Source organism: Carassius auratus, chromosome 2 (genome assembly GCF_003368295.1).
Source record: "Carassius auratus strain Wakin chromosome 2, ASM336829v1, whole genome shotgun sequence".
Classification (NCBI taxonomy): Eukaryota; Metazoa; Chordata; class Actinopteri; order Cypriniformes; family Cyprinidae; genus Carassius; species Carassius auratus.
The window spans coordinates 17,712,233-17,734,919 of NC_039244.1; the positions used below are offsets into that span (position 1 = coordinate 17,712,233).

Below are 22,687 nucleotides of genomic sequence, written 5' to 3' on the forward strand. Positions count from 1 at the left end.
AATTAAACCATTTTTTTCCCTCGATATTATTAATCACGGATAACTTTCTGTTATTCTGGAAATAGAAAGTACTTAAAGGTATAGTTCAACCCATAATAAAAAAATAAAAAAAACTGTCGGAATTTACTCACTTTTTCTTCAGTGGAACATAAAATATATTTTAATGAATTTCTTAATTGTCATCAAAACTGTTTTGTTACCAACATTATTTAAAATATATTTTCTTTTGTTCTTCAGAAGAAAGCCAGTAAAACAGATCTGGAACGACATGAGGGGGAGTGAAGGTGAACGGTTTCTTTAAGAAAATTCGAACACTTTAGCTGTCAACACAGCAGTGCCAAAATGCACACGCGCTGCTCTTTTAGTGAATACGTGGTGCATGTATTTTGCAACTAGATCATCTGATGTTGCTTTAACTGTCTGTCCTTCACACACAGATGCTGATGTGACAAACCCAGAGCTGCCAATCGCACCTGTTCAGACTGTGATGAACGGCTGAATCCATTAAGTCTGACAGGCCAGCAGATCACCGCATAATCCCTTTGAAGTCGATCATCACGATTTACATATTCAGCTTGATGAGGATTTATGCTCAAATGAGACATATTGTTAACAAACTACCATTTACAGTAACTGAAATGAAGCTGAAATAAAATAATGTTAATAAAATTTTATTATTAATAATAATTAAGATTAGATTACTAAAATATCTTCCTTTCTGTTCCACGGAAAGTTAAACAGAAATGGAACACTAAGATAACTTAATTGAATCTGAAATAAACTATTGATAGTAATGAAAATTACTAATAATACTAATAATAATTTATATAGATTACAATGTAACTCAATGATGAGCAAAATAGTTCATAAACTCAAATTATATGAAAATAAAGTATAAATCAGGGTACCTCAAGTTTATGACTTTTTTCAATGATGTTTATAAAATATTTCTTGTACCATTTAAGACTTTTTATGGCTTTAAGTTGGATACAATTAAATGTAAGACTTTTTAAAGCGTGAGTCCCTGAATATAAGGCAATTCAAAATGTTAATAAATACTATAATATCATATACATAACACTCAAATAACGGTGGATATCGGTTGCAGCTTGACATAAGGATAGAGTGTACTGAAAGGATATCTTCCTGGCTTGAAAAAATCAATTCAAGACAAACTAGACTTTCTGCTTTCTCATTTTTAATATTTTTATATAGACATTTTAATATGTATATATAAACAAACATTTCGATCCATTTCCCCACCTGCTACCTGACACAGACATTCACTCACACGGTCTACTTACATTCACTTCCCATAATAAATTATCTTTCCCTCTAAAGAAAGAGCAAAGCAAATGCATACAGAGAAAGTGGTATGTGGTTGACTCGCACGAAATACATCTTCCATATTAATATCTGATTTTAGGTTCTAAATTCTGTTCACATCAAGCTTCTCGAATCATGTGAATGTAAGCAAGGCCTTGATATAACATATCTTCTTGGATTTATTTTAAATGAACTTTGTACTTATTAAAATAAACTATGATAATATTTAAATATCACACTAGATTGTTGCCTGTCACTGTGACAAAAATGAATATGATAAATCCAACTGGATTTTAATGAATTAATTTCTTTGTAAGGATGAAATTAAAATTTTTCATTTCTTTTAAACACAGCTACATTTACTTGTCTTTTCATGAAAGACTTTCATTAAGCTTTTTGTTTAGAATTTGTCTAAAGATTACAGTGAGGACATATTCATACTCTAAAGGCACAATCTAAAAATGCAACATCCTCCACATAGGAAAGAGATGAAAACATTATTTAATAACTATCCTGCAGTCAACTTTGTGCATTGCTTTTGTCCTCACATGACTCCAAAGCGGTTAATCATTTTGAGAAAATAAAATCCTTAAACACATCCCATTCCTGTATATAATAATTCTTATACATTCCAACGTTTTCTGTTCTGTAACGCCATACAGTTCACATCATAAGACTTTTAATCAACATCCCCACTTATGTCTTAATATATATGTCCATATTTATTCCCAAACCCTCAGGTTTAAAATCAAAGTCGTGGTGGCAGCATCTGAAACAGAAATAGCTGTGGCTCATCACCAGACCCCCGCACACTTGTGTCCACAACCATAAAACTAAAACAAATACTTGCCCCAAAAGACAAACTTAGCTCCTGCTCCCAAATTTGCACCTAAACACACCAAAATAACAGTGAGGACACAAAAGAGGATTTGGGAACACTATCAAAAGCTAAAATAAAATGCTGAGGAGCATATAATAATAAAACACTTGCTCTTTTCACCCCCAAATATACCAAAAAAAACACGTACTCTGAACAAAAGATAACATTTCAGAAGTGCTGCTGATTTTTTTGTGATGTCAATATACTGTTCACCGAGTCTGAAATGGCCCTTGTTTTATTTGCTGAGGGAAGTCATATTTGTTTGATGGCGCTGAATAAGCTGTATCATCCAGACACAGTTAGACTACATATATTATTTAGAACTTTGCCCAAAGAAGATCTCTGTGTAATTAAAGAATAACAGTAACACCCATCCAGATTTCTTGTGTCAGCTGAAGTTTTGTTCTGAAAACAAGAACTGTTCACATCCTGTGTACAAACGCGCATACAGACGCTCACATACACACAGATACATACGTACACCAAGTCTTTCTGAAAACAACACACACTCTTGAAAGTGTGGGTGATGCACATGCTCTCTGGAGCTCACAAACACACGTCATCCTTTTATGTCGTCATAAAGGAACCTCCAGCAGCTTTTTGTGTAGGTACTGCTTCACTTCCTCTATCCCGTTCAACTTCTCCAACTCCAAATAGGGCAACTGCAAGTAAAAGTCATAGGTATATAAATATTTTGTAATCTATTTTTTTTCTTTTGTAAATTCATTATTTTTGAACATTTTACTATAATTTACTGCTACCTTAATTATATAAAGATTTAACTGTATTTAGCAGGTTTATTTGATCAAAATACTGTAGTGCGATATTTATATAAATTTAAACAGTAATGTATTGTGATGCAAAGTTGAATTTTCAGCATCATTACTTATTACATCAAAGTTGAAAACTTTTATGAACTTTTTTCATAATTCTTTGATCATGAATCAAATTAATATATTATATATATATATATATATTTTTTTTTTTTTTTCATTAGAAATGTTTTTACTGTCTCTTTTTGGTCAATTTGTTTCCTTGCTTAATAAAAGTATTAATTTCAGAGAGAAAAAATATTATTACTTTATATTCCTCATGCAAACTGAGTTTTTCAAAATTACAGTTTTAACCTGTTAAATGTCACCCGCTACGTTGACTATACTATATTACAATCAAATTTAATCTAATCTTGACAAACTATATATCGTTGGAAAGGTCTAAGACTCCCAAATATATATTATACCAATATTTTTTGTTAAGAATTATGTAGGAAAAGTAATAGATCAATTTATGACAAGAGTGCACCCTCAAAAATCTACATTACAAAAGGAGCTTTGACGTTTGTTTAAAAAAAAGACTTCCTCGTTGCCTTTTTCTCTATCACATTTTAGAAATCATCAGAAGTTATATATCACTTGAAAACACAAAATCTCAAAATTCATCCTTCAAAACCCATTTTAAAATCAGACATTGCATTAACATGTAAATGATACATCAAAATCATATTACAAAATGTTTTCAGTCATGAATTATAAAAATTTATGTTTGTATCATCCACATTCAAGTCTATCTTCAAAAACGTGAGTGACAGTTAACAGGTTAATATGTACATATACATTGACTGTTACTACTGATTTTAGTATACTGTACAGCTTTATTTTTTAAAGAAAAATAGCTGCAATTAGATTAAGTTTGATTACAGATTTGTAATATTACCTGTATAAAAATGATTAAATGCAACATAAAACATTATATTCTGCTATCAAAAATGAAGTCAGATAGCAAAAATTGGTGGGTATCTACTATTTAAAATAAACTAGACATCACATATGATATCTTAAGACAGCAAGAAATTAAAAAGTGAATAAATCAAATATTTTGCAGAGTGTTCACCTGTAGTATGATGTAGCCCAGTAACTGCAGGTGACGGTCTCTCATTGCCCTGGATCCAACCAGCACGTCAGAATTATGGCAGTAATGCCATTTATCATTCACAGACATAATTACCCTGCATGTGAGGAAGGTCAGAAAGAGTGGGTTAATTAAAGATTAAGAGCAAGACATTCAAGCCTAGATGGCATATATATTTGACTGAATGAATGACTGACCTCTTCACCTGCTCTCCTGTAGTCCGGTCAGCTTCAGTTTTGTCTGGGTTGTGAAGCTGCAGTGGAGAAGCGGCTACAACATCACTCTCGCCTCCCTCTGGGTATGAAACAGCTTCGTAAAATGTAGTGATCTCACAGTCTGGCCCCGGGTTCGCTTCTGTCGCAGCACCTCCCTCATCCTCCAGGATTTTTCCGATGGAGAACTGGAACAGGGAGTCTTGCGTGGTAACCCCCCCTGGAATGGAGGGTCCCGTCTGAGTCAGGCAGTCTGAGGGGCTACTGAGAGTGGAGCTGTCCTGGCTCTCCAGAGAGTGTTCCTTGGCTAGAGTCGAGTAATAATCTGAAGTGGTGTAATATGGGTTGTAGTCTAGCGAGACCGTTCCATTAGGGCCGACCCTCTGAGATCCGCCTGCCACCGCTGCAGCTGCTGGAGGACGCATATGAGCGGAGAGGAAGGCAGACTCCTCTCCTGTTCTCTTGTCAGCCCCTTCCTCCAGTGACGGGGCAAAGGGAGAGAACTTCTGGAAGTCAGTAGTGAGGGCTGCGACAGAGCCAGTCCCCTCTGGAGATTTGAGATTCAGTACGACACACGCGGTTGAACCTGCTGCTAATGATGCTACTGGTGTGCCTGTTCTGATGGGGAGGACGCGGCCCGTGCTGTCGATCCACAGCAGGAAATCTGCCAGAAGACAAAGCACGACATTCATTTCTTTTGTTTCAAGTAGATGTGTTTTATGGAGTATTATAGTTTCACAAAGCTAAAGTCAGACCATTCCGTTTCTTCTTTCAAATATCAAAGTACGCAATTCAATTTAGTTTAAAAACTGTGGTCACACTTTATTTTAGGGTCCAATTCTCACTATTAACTAACCATTAACTATGATCCTCAATTAACCCCTTATTAGCTGCTTATTAATAGTTTATAAGGTAGTTGTTAAGTTTAGGGTATTGGGTAGGATTATGGATGTCATGCATTATATGTACTTTATAAGCACTAATAAACAGACAATATGTTAATAATAGACATGCTAATAAGCAAGTAGTTATTAGTGTGAATTGGACCCTATACTAAAGTGTACAAAACTGTTAATGTTGAATGCGTGGATCATGATTGAAATACAGTGGTTGCTTCTAATTTTAAATGAAAGAGCACTAGCATAGCTGTTTTGGGGTTTGTTTTAAAATTTCAGTTTAGTTTATGTTATTCTACCTATTTTAATTTCACAAAGAAATGTGGAGCATTTTGTCCATCCAATAATAATAATAGAAGGACAACTTTTCATTTAGAAGTTGACTTAAATATCATTTTGCTTATTAATAAAAAAATTGTTTTGCATTGTACAATCATTATCGTCAATTGTATCAAGTTTAGTGAATCATTACATTCCCAACTGCAAGAGAATACACATGATTTTCTTAACACCAAAATTACTACTACTAATACTAATAATAATAAATACAAATTTAATAAGAATGTTAAATTTCATGCATGCAATAGCCACGGCCAATATTTGGTATTTTTTGCAATGATCATCATCGGCCATTCAATTTGTCGGAAGTGGAATTGTGATTTATTTTTTGGGCTTTAGTTTACTTTGAAACTTTATGATTTATTTCTAATTATTTTTGTAAACTTTATGTAAAATAACCTTTATTGCAGAAATTATGCATGTGTACACAACAATCTTTACAATAAAAAGAGCGATATCATATTGACCTACTTCAGCTTTATATCAGTCATCCAAAAACCTAAATCAGGCGACCTCTACACAAATAGCTGGACTACAACAAGAAAATGACCTGTGTAATATCCTGGTGCGAGAACTTCATCTTGTTTGTAGCCGTGCTCACCAACAAGCTGCCGGAGTGCCTCTGCAACCAGACCTTTATAACTGCAACACAAACACTCTGAGCTCACGGTTACCTGGACTAACTGATGACACACGTCTTCTGGGTTTCAGGATACAGGAACATTTCGAAAGTCACTTACCTGTATTTGCGGTTCACCTCGTCTGCAGTTAAAGCGTGGTCAAACATGAGCACTTTGTGGGTCTCCTGGAGGCGGGGTCCAGTGTAGTCCCTGTATTCCAGCTCTACGGCTGCATCCAGTAGTGAAAGGTAGCGACGTACAATCAGGGCATACGGGCTGTCTACAAACAAGAGACAGAGCAGGTGTGACAGGAAACACTTCAACATTGTCACAAAAAAGTTGTTAAATGCTGTTATTTTGAGCATTCTATTCAACAAAGAATCTGGAAAAAAGTATCACGATTTTTACAAAAATATTAAGTAGCTCAACTGTTTTCAACACTGATTATAATTTAAAAAAAAAAGGTTTCCTGAGCACCAAATCAGTTTGTTAGAATGGTTCCTGAAGGGTCATGTGACTGAAGACTGGAGTAATGGCTGATGCAAATTCAGGAATAAATATTTTTTTTCATACAAGTTCATTTTAATTGTAATAACATCTCACAATTGTGCTGTTTTTAATGAATCTCTGATCAAATGAATGCAGACTTGGTGAGCATAATAGACTTAAAAATAAATAACTTACCGACCCCAAACTTAAACGTTTGTATAAAAAAGCCTATTGTAAGAACCAATTGACTTCTAAAGTGATTTTCATGAAAATGAACCACAATTCTTAGCTGATCATTTGTAAAGCACACATCATGTCAGTATTTTTTCTACTGGATTTAATAATATGAAATATGACCTATACATTTCTTCATTTTGTTTTGCAATTCTGTTTGGTGGATCTGTATGAGTGGACTGTAAAATATTGCTACTGTAAAAAAAGTATACTTTTAGAGAATTGCACTGATTATCATGTAAAGAAAAAATAAATCAACCAGCAGAGGTCACTATTGCTATCTGTCCCCCGTTAAGTGTTTGCATGAGTGTGACCAGGATATTCTCAGTTTCATTAAACATTAAAAAATAAAAACACGAAGCCTTAACCCATCTGAGCAAATAAGGATTTTTAAAGGCTGACTATTTTATCTTTTCAAGAGACGAGCACTAGTCTTCTTAGCACTCCACAAACAAGCATTCAGTAAACTCACTGGTGACATTACTGATGAACGACGGAGAGAAGACCCGGTGAAGAACAACCCCGGGGAAATGACCCAGCTGGAACAAAGACATGAGGATGTTTACAGTGGCCAGCGGAGAGCTCAGAGCCTTTAGTTCGAGCACCATCTCCAGCTTGGAGAAAAACTGAGCTTCATTAGCCGGCCGATAACTCATACGACTGAACGGGAAAACAAGTTTCTGGATCACCTAGACAAAGGAAATATGCAAAGGGGAAAAGATACATACAACACATTGCTCATTTGATTTTATCAGCATTATATAATATGGAAAATGTAAATTAGTTTGTATTTTACTCCGGTTCTTTCCTATAGAAACAACTCTTTGTATTGAAATTGGATATGTCGTCTAACCTTGCTGTCCAAGTATTCACCCTTCTTGACCAAGAAGTCAGCGATGGTGTCTAGTAAGCGCGTCTCTCTGAGACGATGGCGAGCGATGTATTTGGCGATGAGGGCCATGGTGTAAGGCGTAATGCCATCAACCTTTTTAGGCAGCTCTTCTAAAAAGATAAAAAAGGGTTTACAGGTAGCCTCATTATTCATCCCCCATTCAGTTCTTGGCAACAGGAAATATTGTGTCATTTAAAAAACTTAAGTACAAAGAAATAGTAAAAAAAAAAAAAAATACATTGTATATTAAGTGGTCAGAGTTATGAATAATAATTTCTGTTTGTTTATCAGAAGCCTATCATTTAGCAAATTTTGCACATTTTCACAGTAAAAAATTATTTTACATGAAAAAATATATTCAAATATAAACATTTCTATAGTAATATTTCACAATATTACTGCTTTAACTGTATTTTTAATTAAATGCAGCCTTGGCGTGTATAAGAAACTACTTTCAAAAACACTTAAAAAAGGTATTAGCTTTTGAAAGAGACTCAAACCTGAGACTTTTGTGTCACAAGCCTGACTCTCTAACCATTAGGCCACTACTGCCCCTCAAATGAGTCACTAACTCACCTGCAAGGCTGCTCACAAACTTCTCCTGTCTGTTCTGGTAGAAGAGGTGAGAGCTGAAGATAAGCTCCAGGCTCTTGTTGCTAGCCTCCCTGGCACAAGCTGACAGCATCTCATCCAGCAGAGCCATCTCATGGTCCCTGACGCTGCTAACGCTGGCCAGCGTGTGCTTCACCAGCCGCAGGATCTTCCGGTTCACCACCAGCTGCTCAGGAGAGACTCCATCTGCCGCCCGCAGCGCTCTCCATTTAGTGCGGTAGTAGGAGAGCAGGAGGAAGAGCGTCTGAGGGTGGCGCTCCCGCTCAATGTTCTTCTCTAGCCCTGCGAGACATGATTCAATCAAGGGATGCTGGCTGGATGGATGTAGCTTCATGCTGCTGCTGAAAACCATGGAGATGTCCTTTTGGTTAAACTGGGACAGCCGAGCCTGGGACTCTTCCTCCAGAACCTGCACGATCTGAGAGTCACTGGGCAGCCCTGAGTGAGATGGAGAACACACAGGATCAATACAACGATACATGTTTTTATATTCAAATATTATGTCAAGAAACTATAGACTGTAACTGGGTCTTTGACATGGCATATCAAGCAGTGTCAAGAGTGTCACATGCTACACAAATCAAACAACAACAATCTCATTCTTAAAATAAAATATATATATTGTAAAAATATGTTTTTATTATTTATTTAATTGTTTTTATACTTTTTAAATATGCTAAATATTTTTCATTACGGAAAAAAGCCATTTGAAGCTACTTTTTTTATGTTATTTAATTTTTGTTTTCATAATTTAAAAAATAAAAAAATTCTTTGTTTTAATAACTTTTTAAACTCAAGCTGGTACAGAAAACATTTTGTGTTTTCAATAAACAACTTTTTTTTCCTTAATAAATATTAAATTTCTCTCTCTCTCTGGTCCTGCGACTTATAGTCAGGTGCGACTTATTTATCAAAATTAATTTGACATGAACGGAGAGAAATGAACCAAGAGAAAACATTACCGTCTACAGCCGCAAGAGCGCGCTCTATAACGCTCAGTGCTCCTGTAGTCTAAACTGAGTAGGATAGAGCACCCTCTCGCGGCTGTAGACGGTAATGTTTTCTCTTGGTTCTTGATTCTAAATAAATGCGACTTATAGTTGTTTTTTTCCTCATCATGACGTTTTTTTTGACAGATGCAACTTATACTCAGGTGCGATTTATAGTCCGAAAAATACGTGTATATATATATATATATATATATATATATATAGAAATGTCATGTCAGAAATGTCAGACTTTCTCTTTTTCTTTTCTTTAAATAAATTATTATTTGAAATATTATTAATAAATTATTTATTAATATTTTCTAGCACGTAATTTCAATGTCAATGTCATTTGCTTAATTAACAATCTAAAAACAGTGCAAAAAGTACCATACCATGCTATCTAACTACAGTACATTCACTACGGACTCACCAAGAGCAGCAACAGCATAAAGGCAGTTAACAATGCTGAAGTTGTCGAACTTGGAGCAGTCATTGACAATGGCATCACACAGCGTCTGAAAATCCTGATTATCCATAATCTGACGTATGGCGTTCTCCCCCGAACCTCCTCCGGAGGACGCAGGCAAGACTCCATCACCTGCTCCTCCACCGCCCCCTGCTCCGCTCCCACCCGCCTGACCTCCGGCCTGCTGCAGCACCAGGAGCTGACCAATCTTCTGAAGGGCAATGGGGTAATGATTGTGCGAGATCTTCCCTGGATTCTGGGTGACCCAGCGCAGAACTTCATCCACGGTGCGCGAGCGATCGATCAGCCGCTTCATAGTGAAGAAAGTGTCGTAGCTCATCTTCTCGTGGATGAAGTTCCAGGTCTTCTTCTTGCTGTGGTGTAAATGCGCATGGGGCTGGTAGTGTGGAGGGGGGAGGTGGGTGACTTGAGGGTGCGTGTGGAAGTGCTGGTGGGTCTGGTAGTGGGGCCGGTGGGTGTCTAGACGGGCTTGATAAACGGCTGGGTAGCTCTGAGGCTGATGGACATGAGGGTGATGAGGTGGGAGCGGATGATGGTGGCTCTCCAGCATGGATGGCCCTCCTCCTATTAGGCCGATGCGGCGACCTGGCTTCCCCCCACCACCGCTGTACATACGTGTGCTGTACATACTAGTGAGAGCACCTAGACTCAGTAGGTGAGAAGGCTGGTGCGGCAAGGAGAATCTCCTGCAGGTTAAGAGGCCAAAGCATACAGGCAGCCCCAGCATGGTATATAGGGTGATCCAACAGTGAAGTTCAAAAGAACACCCCTACAAACAGAAAGCACATCTTTTAGGGAGTATACTTTATAGTACATATGATTTAATCAGTCTTTTTCCAACAGTGTTTAGTGCTAAACCACAGAGAGATGCATCATTATGGTTCAACACTTATAGAACCTCATCTCTACACTGATGAATCAGACAGGAGGTGCTCCAGAAATAGACGGTAACTTGAGAATCGTCAGGCTGATGTGCCCTTTCCATCAGTGGCTGAGCGGAAAAGAGGATATCCCGTCCTCACATCTGAATCAGACCTCCTTTATGAAGTAGGATGGTTTTCATACGCAATATGAAGAAACTTTGAAACTTTTTATTCATTAAAGAATCCTGAATAATGTAGCATGGCCTCTAAAAAAAATTAAGCAGCACAACTGTCTTCGACATTGATAATAATACAAAATATTTTGTGAGCACTAAATCAGCATATTAGAATGATTTCTGAAGGATCATGTGACACTGAAGACTGAAGTAATGATGCTGAAAATTCAGCTTTGTCATCACAGAAATAGAAACATACTACAGTTATTTTAAATTGTGATAATATTTCACAGTATTACTGATTTTTGATAAAATAAATGGAACCTTGGTACAGGAGAATCACATATTCAGGTTATCAAGCAAGTACTAATCCAAATATTGTACACTGAATATTGCATTATGAGTCCAACTGCTGTAAACAGAGACTGACATCACAAGTGCATCTTTTATCAGTGCATCATGTTAGAGCAACTAGTCAATGGAAACACTGACGCTATCACCACATCAGCAGTTAGCCAAGGAAGTGATCATCTCTGAGAACAATAACATTCTTGGACTATTTTAATGCCATTTCAACATCGTTTGCTCCCTTTTATGACATTTCTGTCATCATTTATTCACCCTCATGTTGTTTAAATCTCATTTGACCTTGTTATTTACATTTTTAGGATATTTATAGCTCTATGTCCAAGCTGCTCTTTTCCATGCAAAGAACCCAATGGTGTTTATAGCGGTCAAGTAAGATTTTCAGTGGAATAACATCTTTGCAACCACAACTTCATTTTGTTTCTCACAAAAAGCTTTTATATATGTTCAGACTTGGAATATAGACATATAAACAACATGGAGCTACTTTAATAGAGCTTACCACAAAAACATTGACCAGCACAACAACTTTCATCAACATTGATACCAAGCCAGAAATATTTCAGCAAATTAGAATGATTTCTGAAAGATCATGTGACACTGATCCCAGGGTCATCAGAGGAATCAATTAGATTTTAAAATATGTTCAATTACAAATTAATTTATGTTCTAAGTTGTTATTTTCCATACAATGAACTCAATTGGTGATCACAGTTGCCAAGCATGATTTTCACTGATAACCACCATTTTTTGAGCTTATAAAAAGCTTTTGTGTATCTGAAGACTTGGGATACAGTCATATGAACTACTTTAATGATGTTTTTTGTCCTCGTTCCACAGAACGAAGTCATTCTGGTTTGGAATGACATGAGGGTGTGTAAATGATGACAGAAGTTTAATTTAAGGTGACTGTTCCTTTAACAGTAAAAGGTCCAGCGTTCTCTTCAACACTCTTGTTAATGGTTTCATTGTACATGTACAGTGACAGTAAAAAGCTTGAAATGTCTTAAAAATGTACCACTATAAAACAGACTAGACATAAAAGGACTTTCCTAGTCCTTGTGTGCTAATGTCTTGTACAGCATGCTTACATGTTTATCTCAGAGGATGGTTCATGGATGGATGTGCAGGGTCAGGAGGATGAGCTCGCACGCAGGTATTGCTGGCATTGGCAAGATTATAGTTTCTATTCGACGGCTAACTGTGCTGCACGGCTGCGTGGATTTACAAACTGATCTTTAATAAAGGCTTTATCGGGGCTGAAATGTTGTGAAAGCAGGATTTATGGAGCATCTGCTGAGGGCCCGGAAGAGGAGCAGAGCTGAGCACTGCTAACGAACTGCTAACTTCACACCGATGATTTGGCAGTAACGTTATCTGCGAGCTGAAGCTGCGGCTGTTGTGCTCCGCATCACGAAACGGCGACAGTTGTATTACAATATGGCTAGTATAATGCGTGAATGTGGTGCGATCATGGCTTGATCCACTTGCACGACTCTTGCCCAGCAGCTAAAGTCAGTGATTATCAGCACAGGTGACAGTAAAGCTGCCTGATCGGAGCGGTTTCTTTTTATGATCTCGATGCAGACTCATGCATGAGACCCATCTCCTGTCGCCGCGGAGGACTCGTCTGTCAGGGTCTAAACCTCGCGGTGCACAGCCTTCCGTTACACTCCCCTTGCACTCCGCCAGTGATCGTCCGCCGCCCCGGTGATCGCCATGTTTCCGGAAGTCAACAGAGACAGTCCGGAAACACGTGTTTTTTGGAAGTTGAGATATATATGTGTGTGTGTGTGTGTGTGTGTGTGTGTGTGTGTGTGTGTGTGTGTGTGTGTGTGATTTTATAACAAAATAATGTACAATTATTGGATTAATTATACAGCACAAATTTACTTCATTTTTTCCACATTTTAAAAATGTACAAAGTCTATTCCCATATTAAAGGGATTAAAGTCTTCATAGATTTTCTATCTATCTATTTTTATTGATTGGCGTTTTTAATGGTGAGAATAATTTACAAGAACTGCAAGAATTACAAGCTCTACAGCTCGATTCCAAAAAAGTTGGGACACTGTACGAATTGTGAGTAAAAAAGGAATGGAATAATTTACAAATCTCATAAACTTATATTTTATTAACAATAGAATATAGATAACACATCAAATGTTGAAAGTGAGAAATTTTGAAATATCATGCCAAATATGGGCTCATTTTGGATTTCAAGAGGGCTACACACTCCAAAAAAAGTTGCGACAGGTAGCAGTAAGAGGCCGGAAAAGTTAAATGTACATATAAGGGACAGCTGGGGGACTTATTAGGTCAATTGGCAACATGATTAAAAAGAGCCTCTCAGAGTGGCAGTGTCTTTCAGAAGTCAAGATGGGCAGAGGATCACCAATTCCCCCAATGCTGCAGCGAAAAATAGTGGAGCAATATCAGAAAGGAGTTTCTCAGAGAAAAATTGCAAAGAGTTTGGAGTTATCATCATCTACAGTGCATAATATCATCCAAAGATTCAGAGAATCTGGAATCATTTCTGTGTGTAAGGGTCAACGCCGGAAAACCATACTGGATGCCCATGATTTTCGGGCCCTTACACGGCTCTGCATCACATACAGGAATGATACTGTAATGGAAATCACAGCATGGGGACAGGAATACTTCCAGAAAACATTGCTGGTGAACACAATCCACCCTGCCATGGTAAAACTCTATAGGTCAATATAAGCCATATCTAAACATGATGCAGAAGCACAGGCGTTTTCTCTGGGCCAAGGCTCATTTAAAATGGACTGTGGCAAAGTGGAAAACTGTTCTGTGGTCAGACGAATCCAAATTTGAAGTTGATTTTGGAAAAGTGGGATGCCATGTCATCTGGACTAAAGAGGACAAAAACAACCCAAGTTGTTTTCAGCGCTCAGTTCAGAAGCCTGCATCTCTGATTGTATGATGTTGCATGAGTGCGTGTATCATAAAGAGGAAGATGCAACAAAGAAGACCTAAGACAGTTGAGCAACTAGATGCCTGTATTAGACAAGAATGGGACCAACATTCCTAAAACACAGTGGTAAACATGGCCTTGTCCCAACATTTTTGAGATGCTTATGCCATGAAATTTAAAATCAACTTATTTTTCCCTTAAAATTATAAATTTTCTCAGTTTAAACATTTGATATGTCATGTTGTATTCTGAATAAAATATTGAAATTTGAAACTTCTGCATCATTGCATTGTTTTTATTCACAATTTGTACAGTGTCCCAATCTTTTGGGAATTGGGTTTGTAAATAGATTTATAAATATTAACTTTTTTCCGATATGACATTATTTAACACTAATATGTTTGCTTCCTTTTTGTGTTTTCCTACTAACATTTTGTTCAAATAATCATTTGCAAAGATCATGTTTCTTCACATTTCTGTGTGGCATTCCCTGTGCAACAGTGTCTAATTGTTAGGATATTAATAAAAAATATCTGATATTGATTACCATGGGTTGGGTTTAAGACCACAGACAAAAACCTAACTTTTCAAAATCAAAGAGTAAATGATTTAGAATATTCTGATTTACTCAGTCCTGCACTTGAGAGAGCCTAATTCAGTTTCTCAAATGTAATTTGTCATGTATTATGCAATTAAAAATTTTCAAACTCTTTGTTGCTTCTAATCAGCTGCTTAGAAGAAGATTGGAGATCTCTATACAATCTTGTATCCATGGCCAAAAAAACATTCCTATCCTGTACCGTGCATTTCTGATTTCAAAAGTTTGGAATTTCGAGTTATTATTTTTTTATTTATTCTATAAAATTACCTTTACCTCTATGTGGATTGTTGGTAAATTGAACGTTAGATCAATCCTGCCAATTTTGCATGGCAGGATGTTCTCTTAGTTGTTTGGAAAAGTCTCAAGTGAAAGTTTCACCTTTTCTTGCATTTATTCAGAAGTGTTAACTTCTTCTTTCGGAAGGGAAGCTGAATATCCATCAGCTACTTTCTCTTCTCTCTGAAACCGGGTTTCTGCTTCTCTTCCAATTCCAGTCTATTAATTTCCATTTGTCAAGTTGACTGTTCCAGAAGTTGCCCGGTCACAGCTAAAATCTGAGAACTCAGAGAACCGCTTGAATCAGATTGATCCTTTGTAAATTCTTACCACAGTTGTGTTTGAGCAATCATCTTTTTATTTAAATTACTTTTTAAATTCCCTCTCGATGGTCTGTTAATTTCATTTTAATTTTGTTTTTGTGGTTGAGCAGCAGTTTCCCATTCTATTTTAATAAAGCATTTTCTTAAAAAACAGCAGAGAACTCCTCTATTTAATCTAGAATATGGTGTATAATGTAATTGCAAAGAATTAATTGTCTTTTCTCTTTTACTAGAAACTTAAATTACTGTAAAGGTGTCTGTTATGTGTCTGTTCAAATCAAACTTTCTATTTAACTTGGTCACTTGATATCATTCAACACAATTCACAAGAGTCACCTTAGTTAACATAAACCAAAATCGCAGAATCTCTACAATGGATCAACCTTTCATCTTCCAGGGATAACAGTATGCAAATTCAGATACAGAGTATAATATTAAATATGTGCTGTTATTATCTTACTATTTATTCATCGCTTTAGATGACTCATTCCTCATATTTGTGTATGGACTCAAAATTGCATAATTCACAGAGAAGGCTTCACAGGGGCATATCATATTATTTAATTATTTATTTATAAATGTAAAACAATAATTAATCTCAGGATAACAATATTGATCTTTTTCAATTCTTTTAACAATTCTGTCTTGAGCTTTGATGTTTTTAATTCATTACCAAATTATCTTATTCCTGCCTTATATAGTGACAGCATTCCATTTAGTCGCTGCTATCCCAGGCGATCTCTATCTAGATCTCTAGCATTTATGCCAGAGGTGCCAAACTCTGTCCTGGGGGGCCGCTTACCTGCAGAGTGTTGCTCCAACTTGCCTTGACACACCTGCTGGGAACTTTCTAGTATGCCTATAGTAAGAGATGATTAGCTGGTTCAGGTGTGTACACTATCACTCCCCGATTGTTATCATATTAGTGTAGAATCTTAAGTACTTCTAATGCTAAGCTGCTGCATACAGGACAAGCTGCTCTTTGCAGAGACAAAGTTTTAATGAGAGCTTGTGATTGTCGATCACAACAGACAAGTACATTTACAATTTTTGGTGTAAACTCCCCTATGCACCTTACTTAAGTTGAAACAAACAAAAAAAAATTATCCTCAGGTGATTTATTTTACCTTACTAGAGATCAAGACGTTAGATAATTGAGTCAAAGTAGATTTGACATGTTTCAAAGAAAATAAAACAAAGAAGTGTGTTTTTGGTTGCCAGGGCAAGACAACCCTGCACAGATTACCAAAAGAGAAACAGCATTAAGGGACCAGTGGATGGAGTTTATTTTTACAGAGCATCAACGGAGTTGTGCAAGTGTTTGTTCACCTGCATTTCGAAGATGCTTGTTTTACAAACAAGGCCCAGTTTGACGCCGGATTTGCACATCATTTATTTCTTAAAGGTGCCATCTGTAATGTTTGGCAAAAAAAATCAAGTCATACTCCACATTCCATAACAGATGGGGGCAGTATGCCTCAGTAAAGTGAACTGGTCTACTCTAGAGTAACAAACGAGAAACGGCATAGTCTCTATGTTCCGCCCCTACCTCCACAACATCACTACAGCCATAGCCGAAGCCTAACTGTGCGTTCACACCGCCGGTGTCTAGAGCGTCAAAAATCGCTCTTGCCGCTCTGCTCACGACACTGCAGAAAGATTTGTGAGCGCTCAGATGCTGTAACGTAGATTGAATGCTTATTTTGTATTTAAAGTGGCCGCAAAGCAAACAAGCTTGTTGATCTCATGCAGACTAACCACAAGGAGTTATAACCTCATTAAATATTGTTGTGGACGAAATATTATGATCCTTTGTTCATTTGAAGTAATCTCAGACACCTTGGTCCACGTATCACTTTTAATTTATTTTTTATGTCCTTGTACGCAAACAGGGACACATCATAGATTAATACAAATGCTAAACAGCAATAATCAACCTGTCCTTTATTCTGCTTGGGAACTAATGTGCCAACTCTCAAGCATTCACCGTGAGACACACGCAATTGACTCTTTTCACACGCTTTCACGCCACACATCAATTTTTTCACGCACAGAAAAACCACGAAGCAAAGAGGACACGGAGACCAACATACTAGACAGAGCAGGTTAGTTATGATATGATAAAATGGGTAACGTTAAGTTATAGCTAGCTAATTATCAAATGCAGCTACGGTTAGCCATCGCTAACATTAGCACGTTTATCGAACAGCCTTCGATACATTGCTATGTTATAACTTCCAGAAAACAAATACACAAACATATAAAACTAACTTCTAGCGAAATACTAACAGCATCTAACTTACTGTTAGAAATGTTGCAAGTTCGGAGTCGAGTCTCATTTCTTTATGGTCCATCAGTTGTCTCCAGCGATTGAAAGCAGTGCCAATGTTTACTCTGGGTCGGCTCCCTTTCTTATCGGATTTGATTTGTGATTCCGAGCACGGTTGTTTCCCTGTAGCGGGTGGTGGTGGTAGGGGTCTCTTGCCAAGGGCTTGAGACATCATTTCTCTCTCTTCTCTGAACTGAAATGAAGTAGTAGTGGGCTGTACTTTCCACATGATTGACATCAGGTTCAAGTACACGCCCACAAGCCGTGCGAGTTATTCGTGTATTGTAGGGTGGCTGGTGGTTATGTTGCCCGCATACCGCCTCCCATGGCCGAAACTGGTATTACGACACCCGTAGGGCCAGGGCTAGTAATGCTAATGCTAATTAAGGTTGATATCTCTGCAGACCTATAACTTGACATTTTTTTTATGACATCATCGCCCTTATTTCTTCTCATTCTTTTGATGCGTGTAGCTCATGTTATGGATATTTTTACCTCAATTTTTGCATATGGCACCTTTAAGGACAATGCAGTCCCAACGAAAAAGGGTCACGATCGTGTGTTGGAACTGCAGGCGCTGAGTAAAACTGCTTCAAATATCTCTGTGTTGTTAACTTAGCTATCAAGGTGTTAGCACATCAAGTAAACAACATGCGATGTTGTCATCAAACTGCACTTTCCACATGTACAACTTAAAAAAAAAAAAAAAAGACGACAAAGTGGAACTTGGTCATTTTCCAAAACAGCTAAGCAAATATATACAGTTTCAGTACATACCACATAGAGACGTTGTTGCTAATGCTGCTCTTGTTAAATTTCAGCCTTTGGATCTGATTCTGGATCATAAATATACGCTGAATCTGACTGTTAGCCATGGTTTGTTTTGGATGTTTTTTCCTCACAATAATGTCACAGCTTCCAAACGCTCTCAACGCAAAAGCCTACTCTCGCTCGTGATTCTTTAGCTCCGCCCACACGTCACGCCTCCAGCCGGTCGTGTTTTTCCAGGAAAAATCGGTACAGACTATCTTTCTCTTATGAATATAATAAAACTAAAGACTTTTTGGAGTTATGAAGGATGCAGTACTACTCTATAGGTACTCAAGATTAACAGGATATTGAGTGTAAACGAGCATTTCAGGATGTCCTAAAATGTACACCGTACAGGTGACTTATTTTACCATACTATAGATCAATAAATTAGACAATTGAGTTATGAATTACTGTTACTGCACTATAAAGCGCACGGATTATAAAGCGCACCTTCAATGAATGGCCTATTTTAGAACTGTTTTCATATATTGGGCCGCGCACCGGATTATAAAGCGCATAGAATAGAAAATGCTGCAGTCAAACGTTTGACTGGGTTTGTGTTATTCATCCACTAGATGGAACTGTGCTAAAGGGAATGTCAACATTTTGACAGAGCGCCTTGGTCCATATATAAAGTGCTCCGGGATTATAAGGCGCACTGTCGTTTTTTGAGAAAATTAAAGGCTTTTAAGTGCACCTTATAGTGCGGGAAATACGGTACAAATCTCCTAAGAGTATAAACCATCACTCGGGACTAAGATCTCTAGTGTTCCACTACACCTTCTGTATACCTGCAGTAACCAGACAGACTCAAGACAATGCCTTTAGATATGATTTAATCACAGCCAAGATGACCTCACAGAGAATCCTCATGACAAAAAGAATACAACAGTTATAATGCACGTGTGCATGACAAAAATGACATTGATTCATTACATTATTTTTGTCTAATATAATTTGTTCTTCATATGAAGACCTTGCAAAACAAATTTGTTTTTTTGGTTACTTAAGTATGTTACTCAAGTCATGAGTTGTGGTCATTCTTATATTCAGACAGACATCTAGCTGCCTTGTTCATATGCATCCGCTTTTGTAACACAGTAACTTTGGCTCAAGTCTAGTAGACACTTACTACTCAAAAGCATAAAAATGTTAAGCCTTCAAGAAAAGGAATGTTAGAAATGTTAAAATGATTCACATATATATGTGTGTGTCAAGGTTTTTCTTTTTCTTAAAATGGCCACTTGCAATTGTCCTTGATCTCAGACGCATCCAACACATCCAGTTTGTGGCTGTTTATTTCCTGATATTTGAAACATTATATGTCCTGCCCCAGGATTATATTTTGGGGGACATTCATTCTTCCTTTTTTGAATCTGCAATAAGAACATTAAGAACCTTTTGGATGGATCATGATGGTGTTTTGTGAATGTAGGAGGTTTATGTCACCAATGGACTAATGTAGTAAAATATAATGTTACCTCGTCCGTGTTTCTGAGAAGTAAACATCGTTCCATGGTTCCTTTACAGTCAATACAGGAAACCTGAGGCTGAGAAAAACACCACAGAAGTGTGTTAAACTGTCAGTTTTTTCTACAATGACTTGTACAGACATTTTGCCAATTTTTCTCTGATAGTGAAAACTTACTGCAATATTTTGTAGTTTACATTCTTTCCGGTGGACACTCGGTGTTTTCTTGTCACATGAGGTGGGTCTCAGTATCACATTGACCATATTATCATTCTGTCATAGAAAAACGTACATGTAACTCTAGTATAAAAATGACAAGCAAATATAAATGTAGAAGAAGCTTACTTTTTTATGGAACACTTTAAGTACATGCACAGAAAACCAAAAATCTGAACAAACCCACAAATGACAGACTATGAGTTAAATAACTTACTCTATTGGCAATGATGTGAAAGTCAAGGTGTTTGCCTTTTCCATGATCCCTATTAGCCTTTTCTATTGCCTTGTCAACAATTATTTTATCATGAACATCTAAGCGTTCATATGTCGTTCCCTTTGTTGACTCCAGCAGGATCAGAGCGTTGAGCAGGAACAGTACGCCTCTCATCTTGACCAGTAACTGAAGAGCTGTGCTGTTTGCCTGATGTTTTTCAGAATCAGTTACTGGTGTTGTCTACACAGATCACTACAGCTGTGATTGGTTGGCTTTGTAACCAGAGGCCCTCCCCTAAGAGGATGAAAAAAAAACGGATTTCTGTAGCGTTTTTTAAGTCTTTAATAACTTTTTAAAGCTCAAGTAAAGAAAAAATCTGGAATAAAGGGAACTAAATGTGTCGATACATGTCTTCTTGTTGTTGAGTTGTATTTATAGCAACATTTTAAAGTTTCAAAAGATAAAAAAAAAAAAAAAGTTAAACACCAAAGTGTTTTCACCAGCTAAAAATGGTTTTAAGTCAGTTTCTATGTTTTGCTGCAGTGTGACAGTAGGAAATATCAGTTTACATTTCCAAATATTCATTTTGCCATTAATTAATTGTCATAATTTGTTTGCACAGAGTCTGACAGCAGTCAGTGCGTCGCAGAGATCTGATCTCATCATCTAAATCCAGACTAAATCCATGAGAACTGTGGCAACGTCTCCAAGATGCTTCAAGAAACCTACCTGCAAACTACAGTACTGTTAAAGGTTTTAGGCACTCGTCTAAAAATGCTGTAAAGTGAGGATGCTTTCAAAATTAATGTCATAAATAGATTTTGTTTTATCAATTAACTTCTATTAACTAAATTAAATGAACATTTGGTGTTACCACCCCTTGCGTTTAAATAAACCTTTGCCCTAGGTGCACATTGTTTTTCAGGTAGCTTTGTAGGTAGGGCTCTTGAAGCATCTTGGAGATGTTGCCACAGTTCTTCTGGATTTAGTCTGTCTCAGTTTGTTCTGTTTCTTCATGTCATTCCAGACAGACTGGATGATAGTAAGATCAGATCTCTGTGTGGAGCACTGGCTGCTGTCAGACTCCTTGTGCAAACAAAACAAAGCTAACAGTGCAAAGAACATTTCCCCATCTGAACTAAAGTAAACTAAACTAGACTAAAATTACTATGAGACGTCTGATACGTATGTGTCTGTTCAAATCAAACTTTCTATTTAACTTGGTCACTTGATATCATTCAACACAATTAACAAGAATCACCTTGGTTAACATAAACCAAAATCGTTGAATCTCTGCAGTGGATCAACCTTTCATACCATCTTCCAGGGATAACAAATTCAGTATTATATGTTAAAATGTGCTGTTATTATCTTACTATTTATTCATCACTTTAGATGACTCATTCCTTATATTTGTGTATGGTCCATAATCCATCTCAGTCAATACATAATTTCAAATTCAATCCCAAATTGTCCATGATTCAAAATTGCATAATTCACACAGAAGGCTTCACAGGGGCATATCCTATTATTTAATTATTTATTTATAAATGTAAATAAATTATTACTCTCAGGATAACAATATTGATCTTTTTAAATTTTTTAACAATTCTCTCTTTATCTTTATTTTCAGTAATGTTTTTAACTTTTTAATCCTCTTATTCAAGCAAATAGTGAGTTGTACTACAACAGCCTGCTTTTGGGATAATTGCCCTGCCAAATGTAGTAACAGCATTCCATCCAGTCTCTGCTATCACCTGAATCCCCAGGCAAGTGTCAGATCTCTAGCATCTATGCCAGGTGCCAAACTCGGTCCTGGAGGGCCAGTGTCCTGCAGAGTTTAACTCCAACTTGCCTTGACACACCTGCCGGGAACTTTCTAGTATGCCTAGTAAGAGATGATTAGCTGGTTCAGGTGTGTCTAAATTGGGGTTGGAGCTAAAGTCTGCGGGACACCTGCCCTACAGGACCGAGTTTGGGCAACCCTGATCTATACACTATCACTCCCCGATTGTTATCATATGAGTGTAGAATCTTAAGTACTTATGATTCTAAGCTGCTGCATACAAGACAGGTTTCTCTTTGCAGAGACAACGTTTTATTGACAGCTTGTGATTGTCGATCACAACAGACAAGTACATTTTAAATTTTTGGTGTAAACTTCCCTATGCACCTTACTTAAGTTGCAACAAACAAAAAAAATTATCCTCA

General features: G+C 37.0%; 3 protein-coding genes across 3 annotated transcripts in view; 1 reads left to right on the plus strand and 2 right to left on the minus strand.

Annotated features, from left to right (window-relative positions):
• LOC113118562 (nuclear receptor-binding protein 2-like) overlaps window positions 1-22,687 on the plus strand; it is a 465,395-nt gene that overhangs the window by 391,542 nt on the left and 51,166 nt on the right. The gene's annotated exons all lie outside the window — the stretch shown is intronic.
• On the minus strand, window positions 1,179-13,014 carry LOC113118459 (uncharacterized). Its single transcript, XM_026287664.1, has 10 exons — window positions 12,381-13,014; window positions 9,828-10,653; window positions 8,373-8,846; window positions 7,758-7,906; window positions 7,377-7,593; window positions 6,302-6,461; window positions 6,112-6,203; window positions 4,312-4,990; window positions 4,097-4,211; window positions 1,179-2,868 (listed from the first exon to the last, which is right to left on the minus strand). Exons 2-10 carry the CDS (start codon window positions 10,609-10,611, stop codon window positions 2,782-2,784), a joined length of 2,757 nt encoding a protein of 918 aa, XP_026143449.1. The 5' UTR covers window positions 10,612-10,653; window positions 12,381-13,014; the 3' UTR covers window positions 1,179-2,781.
• Window positions 19,392-20,709, minus strand: LOC113118638 (cystatin-like protein). Its single transcript, XM_026287971.1, has 4 exons — window positions 20,477-20,709; window positions 20,221-20,316; window positions 20,054-20,122; window positions 19,392-19,948 (listed from the first exon to the last, which is right to left on the minus strand). Exons 1-4 carry the CDS (start codon window positions 20,648-20,650, stop codon window positions 19,835-19,837), a joined length of 453 nt encoding a protein of 150 aa, XP_026143756.1. The 5' UTR covers window positions 20,651-20,709; the 3' UTR covers window positions 19,392-19,834.

Bases quoted from the DNA above. Each gene is read 5' to 3' on its own strand.
- LOC113118638 (XM_026287971.1), bottom strand. From the start codon at position 20,650: ATGAGAGGCGTACTGTTCCTGCTCAACGCTCTGATCCTGCTGGAGTCA. The intron at 20,317-20,476 runs GTAAGTTATTTA...TTTCTATGACAG, and splicing joins TTCACATCATTGCCAATAGA to AATGATAATATGGTCAATGT. The intron at 19,949-20,053 runs GTAACATTATAT...TTCTTATTGCAG, and splicing joins TTCTCAGAAACACGGACGAG to ATTCAAAAAAGGAAGAATGA.
- LOC113118459 (XM_026287664.1), bottom strand. From the start codon at position 10,611: ATGCTGGGGCTGCCTGTATGCTTTGGCCTCTTAACCTGCAGGAGATTC. The intron at 7,594-7,757 runs GTTAGACGACAT...TCCTTTGTCTAG, and splicing joins GTGAATACTTGGACAGCAAG to GTGATCCAGAAACTTGTTTT. The intron at 2,869-4,096 runs GTGAACACTCTG...TTTTACTTGCAG, and splicing joins TGGGCTACATCATACTACAG to TTGCCCTATTTGGAGTTGGA.